This window comes from Cyphomyrmex costatus, unplaced genomic scaffold (assembly GCF_001594065.2).
Source record: "Cyphomyrmex costatus isolate MS0001 unplaced genomic scaffold, Ccosl1.0 scaffold23, whole genome shotgun sequence".
In the NCBI taxonomy this organism is placed as follows: domain Eukaryota; kingdom Metazoa; phylum Arthropoda; class Insecta; order Hymenoptera; family Formicidae; genus Cyphomyrmex; species Cyphomyrmex costatus.
In genome coordinates, this window is record NW_017276368.1 from 2,564,680 (window position 1) to 2,575,946 (window position 11,267).

Here is an 11,267-nt window from a genome sequence, read left to right on the forward strand (position 1 = left end):
TAGATTAGTTCTTCATATCATACATATATAGCAGAAATAATACGTTTATTTTAAAAGTATGATTGTTAATAACTTTTTAACGAAGGACGAGCGACGGCTAAAACCTGTTGGAGGTTACTCAGGGTCATGACCTTGACAACATATGTCAAGGTCAAAGTCATTGGAGGGGGGTCCCCTAATCGAAACATTTACCGAATATAGTTACAAAACTAATTATTTTAACTCGATAAATATCCATTATTATATAGTTCTGAAATTCCTATATATTGTATAAAATCTTATATAGTACAGAGGTTAGAATACTCAAATAAGAGTTTACGATTTATTATGTTACGTTACGTTTATGGGCTATTGTAGACAATGCGGATTTCTTATGTTTACGTTTATGTTAAGCTTACGAACCCTATTGTAGACGCGCCTTAAGACGTATCAGTAAGGAAATCGTAACATTGGATTCGCTACCGGCCTTACTGTCTTTACTGTGATTGGCCAAAACGCTTACTGATTACATTTACGGCCTTACGTTTTTGTATGTGCCATGGGCTTAATCGTATATCATGAATATAATAAACTCCTTATCGGCACTGTGGGATTTTTATGACGTAACTGATATTTTGATTGTAAATTAAAAAAAAAGGAAATATAACCAAGTTGCATTTTGAGATAATATTGTGTGTAAAAAGTCATTGCAATTGTCAACATTTTACGGACTGGTTACGAATATATTTGTGTTTATGTGTTCGAACGTACGTTACAAATCGCTTACGAATTTGACTCGTGTTCACATCCTACCGCGTGTTCAGATTCCCACCCGAGTGCTCCCTGGGTGTCATGTCATCCTTGTTTAACATTTGGCAAATCAATTGTCTTGTTGCTAAAAGTAAGTTATTATGTCTGTGCTCTCAATGATCCTAAATGTAATCCGCGTTAATATTCCTCTTCCAAAAAATGTTTTTTATTTTTACATTAATTATAATATAAATAAGCATATTTTATTCATAATTACTAGACTATAATAAACACATATTATACAGTAAGAGCCAATTTTATTAATTTTCTTTATGAACAAAGCTTTCTTGTATTCAAATTTTTATTTCCATATTTTTAGATTGCCAAATAATCTAATTAATTATGTAGCTTTTAAACAGGCTGTTAAAGATGTTTAAAGATTTTATGAGTGAATCGGTCAAAAGCAGCAAGTGCGGTCCAAAGAATACAGTCAAATATTCTCCTCAAATTTGATTGTGATTGGTTAATTCTTCCAACTACATTTACGCAATTGTAAATCGGGCTTTACACAATCTACGTCATCGAAATAAACAGAAGGAAACTTAACCTATTAGTTGCTTTCCATTTATACACAAATAAAACTAAATTTGACGTCAGCTGAGTATGAAATACTCAGATTAATGACATATTATTACTACTTGCTTACTTTGGTAAAATTAACAAATAACAGTACAGGTTCATAATGTTATTTTTAAAGTGAGTCTACAAGACTTAATAAAGCACATGGATCTCGATCTTGTGCAGTTTGTAGGTAAAAACTCAGTTGAATCCCAGTTCTCAGAATGCAAAAAGAATGCGCATTCTACTGAGTTATGACGTCACAAGTGAGAATTATCTGAGAATCGGTGTAAATGGAAAGCAACTATTATGTTGCGAGCGAGTGTCGCGCAGTATCGGGTAAAAATAAGAACAATGACTAGTAAGTATGTGAGTGATTTATTCTCTCTTTACGGCATGTGAAATTCGAAATTGTGCGAACATATATATAGGTGCATTTAACACAAAAAGAAACAAAAAAAATGCGAAAAATTCTTTTACTACATCGTTACCAAGTAGTTTCTGAAATGAGTAATTATAAGAATTAATAAGTGAATAATCGGGTTTACTTTATTATCCTGCATTGTCCTTTTAGTTCTATAAAGCACATTTTACACAGGATATTATCCTTGTTTAACTGTTGATGAATAAGAAGGATATATTATGTGCATGATACTTTTTACGATATTATGTAAATTCATATTCGAGCAGTCTGAGTTCCAAAATTGACATTTTAAATCATATCATCTTTTTATCCATGACATTTTATACCACCATGTTTTATTTGTTATATTTAGATTTGGATAGAGAAAAGAAAGTAAACTATTTTAATTATATTTATGTCGATCGCGCGAAGAATCGCAGGTCGTAACTACCTATAGTTGATACAGGCTCGAAAAATAAATGTAGACGATGTATCTGATCTAAGTTTAATCGTTTATTAAATTTTCAGCTTTACGTCTGGCGTTGGTGCAGCTATCCGTTGGTGATGATAAAGCAACGAACGTCTCGCGAGCCGTTTCTTTTATCGAGCGCGCAAAACAGGAGCGAGCCGACATCGTGACACTACCTGAATGTTTCAATTCGCCATATGGAACTTGTAAATATGAGAGGAGCATGATATTATCTTTTTTAAATTACTTGTGTAAATGTTTTGATTTTTTTTAATTAACGGTATCCATCGAACAATCGTTTTGTTTTGTCAGAGTACACAAAAAACTTAAGGCAGTAAGACGTAAGCAGTAAGGAAATCAACGTTGTGGATTGGCTACTGCTTAAGTTATGGCCTTACGGCCTCTACTGTGATTGGTCAATTCGCTTACTGCTAAGTCTTACTGCCATAAGTTTTTTTGTGTGCCAGGGCCCTTAGAGACAAAAGAAACGTCTGATTGGCCTTTGTTATACTTAATATAGTTTATACAGCAAGTATGCATCTGTGTGCGAGAAATATTTTTGAAAAATTTTAGAAGGAAAGCTTGTGTGTTACTTTTAACACATTGATGTTTTCATATATGTATAATGAATATACTTGATGCATACATATATCTTACAAATCTGTATTTGTGAATCAAGTTTATATTACATATCTTAATAAATTATTATATAGTATGTATAAGTATAAATCTATACAATTAATATTCTCTCTCTCACACTCACACACACGCACACACACATAATGTACGAGATATCTTTTATACTTCTACTTGCAAAATTTTTCTGTGTCAAAAGTACAATAGAAAAATATAAATGAAAAGTATAGAAATAAAATATATAAGATCTTAGAAACTATATATATATATATATATAGAACTTAAATAATAGTATTTTGTTTATTTTCATTAAAGATCGATATTTTTGTGCCAAATATATGTACAATTTTATATACGTTTATTATTTATTTGTTTATCACGTTTTATTGATGTTTTTTTTTATAAAACAATAGCTCACTTTGCTCGATATGCTGAGAGTATTCCGGACGGCGAGACGAGCGTGGCGTTATCCGAGGCGGCAAGAAAGAACAATGTTTACGTGATCGGTGGTACAATACCAGAGAGAAACAACGACAAATTATACAATACTTGTACGGTATGGGGACCAGATGGGAAACTCGTAGCTATGCACAGGAAGGTATTGAAATTGCGGTTCTGTATAATGCGCATGTGCGTATGTGTAAGCAAGGGATCTTGTTTAAAATATCTTAATATACAATATATATGTATTTTTCTTTAGAATATATATATATATATTGAAATATTTAAATGTTTAGAAATTTAGAATATAGACGATTGATATATTTCTTGTAGATCAAGGATATTTCTTGTTTTTCAAAAGTATCTATTTTATATCATCGTTTATATTCTAAATTTCTAAACATTTAAAATATTTTCAGTTATTAATTTAAAGAATTTACACTTAAAATAAGTCGAAAGAGAGGAAAATATGTAATATAAAGAGAGAAAGACTCTTTTTTTCTACAGAGAGAGAGAGAGAGAGAGAGAGAGAGAGAGAGAGAGAGAGAGAGAGAGAACATACATATATAGTATGTATATGAAATTACAGGGTGCACTTTAAGCACTTACTTTTTTCTTCTCAGATGCATTTATTCGACATCGATATTAAAGGGAAAATTACTTTTCGCGAAAGTGACTCCCTATCCGCCGGCAATTTTCTTACCATCTTTGAAGCAAAAGGTTGTAAAATTGGTATTGGCATTTGTTATGATATCAGATTCGAAGAAATGGCGCGATTATACAGAAACAAAGGTGAACGTTGCAGTATTTTAATACACATATAATATGACAAATTGTTATATATTATATATATATTTATATATATATATAATAAGAATTTTTATTTCTTTATTATTATGCTCAAATTTGTGCAATTGCTAATCATCATGCAACAGCATTGATAAAAAATTGTTACATCTTTTATTTTCCTCATAATTTATGAATTGCTATTTTTATAAGGAAATAGATCGATTGTGTTCCATTAGTAAATTTGATATATTTTTTAATCTGATCAATAACTAAAAAATGTTAAATTTGCGAATAAATCTATAAAACGTATGTAAATTTATTTTGAATGTAATTGCATTTGCACCTAAATTTCTTTAGCAACTTATCTGTACATTACATAAATGATCATTTATACATATATAATATATTATATGTATATAGCAGAATATTTGAGATGATTTTGATACACTCCTAAACTATATCTCTAAATTTTATTCTATACGATTAATTAGGTTGTCAGATGCTGGTATATCCAGCGGCATTCAACATGACCACTGGCCCGCTGCATTGGTCACTGCTACAGCGTTCCAGAGCAAACGACAATCAATTATATGTAGCCTGTGTATCGCCGGCACGTACCTCGCCGCCTGGATATATTGCTTGGGGGCATACTCAGTTAACTAATCCTTGGGGAGAAATACTCGACGAGCTGGATGCCGTCGAGGATATGATAGTCTCTGATATAGGTATAAATTAATTTATTTTACAATAGAATAATTACTAAACGGCACAATTTGCAATTTACAAATCAGAATATTTAATAAAAATTAAATATTTTCCATGTGTGGTAAAAGTATTTTCTAAATTGCAATTAGCAATTATTGTATGTTTGAACTATGTACACAATTCTTTAACACGTGCAAATATAATTAATATTATAATTTATTACATTTAGTATGAAAAACATCAAATAAAGTATTCAACTGTACATAAATATACATATGAATAAATCAAGTTACAGTTACAAATTACTTTTTTGGTAACTGTAACGGTAAGTTACATTTTTTGGATAACAATAACGAAATTTACAGTTACTTTTATCGTTATTTTGCATACGATTGGACACGTTATTCCGTTATAACAATTACATGTTATTAATTACGCTATAAATGTGGTTGTAGGACATTAAATGTTTTTATTTAATACAGGCGTACAAGTTACATTTAACTTAATCTAAAATTGTACACATTTTGTTCTAATTGAGCTGTGTACAAAGTTTTACTTTGTACATTTATGTTGAGCAATTGAAAACCACCCCTTTTTGCAAAACTTCTGTTATATATTTTAATTATAGCGTTATAATTTTCTTTCTATTAAAATATTTGATTTACAGCTAAAAGTATAAATTAAGTAAAAATATAGCTGTATTATAATAAAGAGATTATGTGTGTATTTCTTAATTTTCCTTTTAATTTCTAACTTATATTATAATTGAGATAGTCCTATACAATCCTATATAATCTTCTAATTTTCTACAAAGTATAAAAAAATTCCTAAAATATTTTAGCTGTTAACTGCTGTAGCGATCCTGAAATAATCTTTGACAGAGAAATATATACAGTACCATTATTTCAGGAATTATTTTGCACTTCTATCTTCTATGTGATACATCGGACATATGTATATCTCAGTTTACTGTATATTTTATAGGTTTTAGAATTACGAAATTGTATTTAAAAAAAAACTAAAAAATAAAATTATACATAGTGTCAGTGTTATACATGCTATATATATATACATATATATATATATATTGCTTTTATTAACGTTTAAACAAAAAATACTGCAAAAGTACATTTTCAGACTGATTTTTAAAAAGTAACGGAAAAGTAACGAAAAGTAACGAAAAGTTACCTTTCGAGTAACGGTAACTGTAACAAGTTACTTTTAAAAAGCGATAACTAGTAACGCGGTAACTTGTTACTTTTTTTATTCAGTAACAAGTAACCGTAACTTGTTACTTTTAAAAAGTAACTTCCCATTTCCTGAGATTTATATATATATATATATTTGTATCGTAGGCATTTTAATAATATATAATTACACTCTACATATCGAAATAATACATTGTTGCAGATTTGAAAATTGTGGATGAAGTCAGAGAGCAAATTCCAATCTTTAATCAGCGTCGTACAGACTTATATGACACTGTTTTGAAAAAGAAAAATTAGGAAGACATAACGATGATGATAATAATGCATATGTATGTCATTAAGCAATTTCGTATCATTATAGATTATCCTAATAACAATATGATGATTAACTATTTATGGATATGAGTTTTAAATTTTACACTCTCGAATGCTTTATAGATAAGTATTTTGTATCTACACATGTTGTAAAGATACATGCGCGAGACGATATATTGTTAATTGCCGGCAAAATTGTTATGAATAAACTTTATATTACTTAATGTACAAATTTTTACTTTCGTTTTATTGTTAAATCTTATCTATCGACATACCTTTTCGTTACTCAAGGGAATCAAAGAAAGATTCGTTCAACTCAAGACCATATTCAAGTTTGTTTAGTATTTTGGATTAAATTTTATTGTAACCTCATAATATGGAATCTTATAATAATAAAATTAAAACGCCTTACAATTCAAATACAAATTGGAGAAAATAAAGGGCAATAGGAGTCGGGCGCAGAAGACGCTGCGCGATTAAAAACACCACTAATAAGTCAGATGAAAATCATTCGAATAACGCTCTTTTATTATAACAATAACGCTTTTACATCGGCTAACTTTTTAGCTCTCTTCAGAAAACAAACTAATTAATATAATTAATTAATACAATTTTTTCAATCAACGATGAGCTCCACGTCATGATAATTATAAGATAGACAGAATAATAAATAACAGACAGAACTAAATGGGTAAAAAAGAAAAAGAAGAAAAACCGAAAAATTGAAAATATCAAAAATAATAAATTGTGAAAACTCATATTATGGATTCTAAATGATTACTTATACATAAAAGGCCTTTTGATCATTACATAACATAATTATGTGAAAAGTACATATTGCAGTAATATTGTATAGTAGAGCTATCGTCTATCTTATTTATATTTATTCTTTTTGCAAAAGTGTTAGTTTTTTTTACAAATAAGCTTAAAAGAATTGGTCGATTAATAATTCTTTCTATTGGATTGGGACAGGTATATAATAGAATAGAGGAAGAGGAGAGCAATAGTATACGATTATAATAATAATTATATTATTATAATAAAAATACGATTTAAAATTTATTACGATATGTGGCTCGGAAGTACATACGCATTATCTAAACATGGAATCCTTTTTACTTTTTTTTTTAATGTTTAGAAAAAGATACAAAAGTGCGTATTTTGATTTAAATACTTGAGTATATCTAAAGCATCGAAAACTTGGCGAAACTTTTTAAGATTTTTTTACACTCAACAAACCAAGATTATACTGAAAAAAGCTAGATCACGTCCGAACCAGATATCGCGCATACTATGAACGTGTCTATTGTGGGGCGATGTGCAATACGTGTGTCGGTAATATGCGTAAAGGTACATACATGTTGTCGCACATTTCTAATACACACACATTGTATAAGAGTTAGGTATAATAATTTAATCTTAAACATTCTTTTTGTCAAACTCACTCAAATGGCTTCAATAGCACCGTTTGTCGAATTTGGCCTTGATTTTTGTGCAAAACTTAAGCAAAGCGCTTATTTACAGTTCAAATGCGAGTCGCGAGATTAGTCCGCCTTCGGTATTGTGAACGGATGAATTGAGATACGTCTTTAGTACCTCAAATTGACGCGATTGAAAGATTGCCTTCAACGTTTCAACGTGACATAAATATTAGGTAATAAGTGAGCAGTTGTTAACAACGGAAACATATTGCGAATGATTATCAAGTAGTTGCGCGAAAATGTAAATTTTCGTGTATTGGATCGAAAGATATACGAGTATATATTATATCTGCGAAATAAAAAATATATAAATTACATATCTATATGTATAGTATACATGCGATCCAGTTCACGCAGGATTTGAATGCATTTTTGAGTGTAGATGATTATTCGTAAATATTCTGTGATAAACCGGATCTTAATTTACACATAACATTATTATTCGTGCTATCAATCTCATGGTTTTTCTTGTGGTTTCTCGCACAGTCCAAGATTATATAGAACATTTTTATTAGCATTAAAGATAATTAAATATAATGTACGTTTATAGAATCTTAAGGATAAATATTATTTAAAAGAATTTACAATTCTATATAACAATTATTCTTTTCTCTTATAGTAAATAGTTTTCACGCAATTACATAATCGATTATGTAAATATAACATTAATCAACATATTATTATTAGATAATTATTATTAACGCCATCCTTAATATATGATTACGGTTGTTTCTTCTCATTTTTCTTTGTCTCCAATTCTCTTGAAGGGGGTCGCTTTTTGTAGCAGATACATTAATCACAGCACTACTAAACCTTTGAGATTCGCAAAGCCATTGTAACCCAAAGACGAGGACAGCAATTGAATGCCGTAAAAATATACATATATCACAGGCAAGCATACGTGCGCAATCATTGGAATATGCGGTGCCACAATACTGCAGACTCGCAAATATAACATTTGTAATATACATATATAGCGTTTATTCCTTATAGCAAGAAATGATTTATAATAGCACCGTATTTTCGTTTTCACACATTTTTTTGTCGTGAAAAGACAAAGAAAGTACATTCATGTGTGTATGTTACATTATTATATATAATTTGTATGGCCCCATATTGTTCGGTTTTCTGGCTGGTGTTGTGGCATTAGATTCATTAGAATACTGTGTCACATTTTGTTAAAAGCACTCAATTCTTTTCTACATTGTTTCCGACAAGCGCATTATATAAAGTATAATAATTCTATTAAAGTAACTCTACGGAAAGGCTCCAAAGTCGCATTCGCACATTGTTTACTAATTTTAATTACTAATTGTCAGATTTCGAAATATTAAACTGTTCCTGTATTACAATTTATTTATGCTTCAGTTTATTTGTCAGCCAACAATCAATGGCGCAATATATTGCAAATATCGAGAGCAATTATAATTAAAGCTTGTTATATCACATGAAAATCCAGGCGTTTTATAATTATCGTCGCTCTGAAATGTCATACAAATAATAGTTAATTAGTATAATCGAATGTTAGTTGGAAATAAGAATAATCTCGAAATATTTTGTAATATACATGGAAGCGAGTGAAAGAGTTATATTGTCGAGATACAAAATATCCAAATTTTAACTGTTGTACAACGTTATCAATTTCTATTGATTATTGTTTCGAAATAAAAAATATTAAACACGTGTAATAAAAATTTTAACATATAATAGACATATAAGATTCGTGCATACACAAACAATAAGTATAATATTAGCGTATGTGCTTTTTTTCAAATTGTCCTCATGTTATATTTTGTGCTTTTCATATTTGAATATACTTATGATTTAACATATATATAATAATAATTACTTATGAATTAACATATATATAATAATAATTCATATATACCATACATATATATATATATATTTGTCTTGTTTAACATGTTTACGTTATTACAAACTTTTTAACAATATATCGCATAAAGATCGATTCATATTAAATCCTAATAAAAATCTTGTAATATAACGGCGAGATTTGATCGCAAAGTAATTTTTGTCTTTCATAATCACCAACGTTTAAAAGCTCTTTCTCGTAGAATAAACTTTAGGGGTTACTAAAAGAGAATTTCTGCTAAAGACAGATGACAAACAAACAAACAAACAAATAAAACAAAACCAATGAGAAAGAAAGCCTGATTGACTAGCTGGATTTTAGGTGCTTTTATATAATTTCGTGTGAATTTACATACGTATAGTATTAATAAATTCACACGGAATAAAAAAACAATTATCGAAAAATTGTTCGGCGCGTAGTTTAAGAATTGCATATATACGTATAACAGTATATGTATATAAATTCCCACAAAATTATTCAAACATCTGTAAAGATCCAGCTAGATCTTTTCTTTCTCGCTGGTTGTGCTTCTCATATTATAATGTACGGGTCCTCTATGAGAGATTTAATATTAAATAAAACAAAAACCCAAAATAATAAACTGTTGGACAATAATTTATCACATGCGCTTCTAGCTTATTCATACATTGCAATATATAATACGTTTTATGGTCTGTTTTCTGCTTCTGCATTAAACTGCAATATTAGAACTCTTTCTCGCTTCCAAGTTTTCAACAAATATCAAATATATGCCTGTTTCACTTTAAGTTCCAAAAGTGTACATACATTAGTTCAACCGCATCAGAAAACAAATCTTTATTCACAAGAAAAACAGTGAAATGTCTTTCTTTTCATAAAAGAAACAGTTGTTGTAAAGAAAACCCTGCTGAAAATTTTCTATAAAAAACTATAGGAACATATAGAGTTTGTATAGGTATTTATAGTTTTTAATAGTTTCTATAGTAGCGCACGAGAGCGACTATAGAAGCTCTACAGTTATCAATAAGATTCTATGAGTATAATAATAGAAAACTATTGCGGATTGGGATTTACCGATTCAAAACGCTCATTAAAAACTATAGAATTTTCTTAATAGTTTTCTATAGAAAATTTTAAGCAGGGAAGCGATTTACCGATTCAAAACGCTCATTAAAAACTATAGAATTTTCATAATAGCTTTCTATAGAAAATTTTAAGCAGGGAAGCGAACGAATGGTAAAAACGATTGAATTGGAAATAAAAACGAGTCTCATCTCTTTTCACACAAAGAGCTGCAATATTACGCACTCAATGAATTTTCTAGTACTCGTTTTTTTTTCGCGCACTAAATCTCTCAATCTGACACGTTCGTTATCACATATTGTTTTACGACATTGGAAAAATAAAAATAAAAAAAAATTGGATTTATTATTACGCATGCACATGCGTATAACATATGAGATCTCAATTTTTACTTTGTCGTTTTCAATTTCCTTTGGTCGTTCATCGTGCACGAATATTAATATTATCAAAGGCACGAGGATCAGATGCGTGTTTCGTCAATTATTATTATGCAATTACGATATCACTTATCCTACGATCATTCTCGAGAATTGTT

At 29.4% G+C, this 11,267-nt stretch overlaps 1 protein-coding gene across 2 annotated transcripts in view; it reads left to right on the top strand.

Annotated features, from left to right (window-relative positions):
* LOC108774075 (omega-amidase NIT2) overlaps positions 1–6,378 on the top strand; it is an 11,888-nt gene extending 5,510 nt beyond the window's left edge. Inside the window, exons 1-6 of one of the 2 annotated variants that reach the window (XM_018540086.1) lie at positions 1,475–1,708; positions 2,279–2,425; positions 3,269–3,453; positions 3,920–4,088; positions 4,577–4,810; positions 6,201–6,378. In XM_018540086.1, coding sequence (XP_018395588.1) covers positions 1,657–1,708; positions 2,279–2,425; positions 3,269–3,453; positions 3,920–4,088; positions 4,577–4,810; positions 6,201–6,295 — 882 coding nt within the window. In that variant the 5' untranslated portion in view covers positions 1,475–1,656 and the 3' untranslated portion in view covers positions 6,296–6,378. Of the gene's footprint in view, positions 1–1,474; positions 1,709–2,278; positions 2,426–3,268; positions 3,454–3,919; positions 4,089–4,576; positions 4,811–6,200 lie in introns of those variants that run through there. The other variant, XM_018540087.1, reaches the window with a different exon arrangement.
* Positions 6,379–11,267: the final 4,889 nt, after the last annotated feature.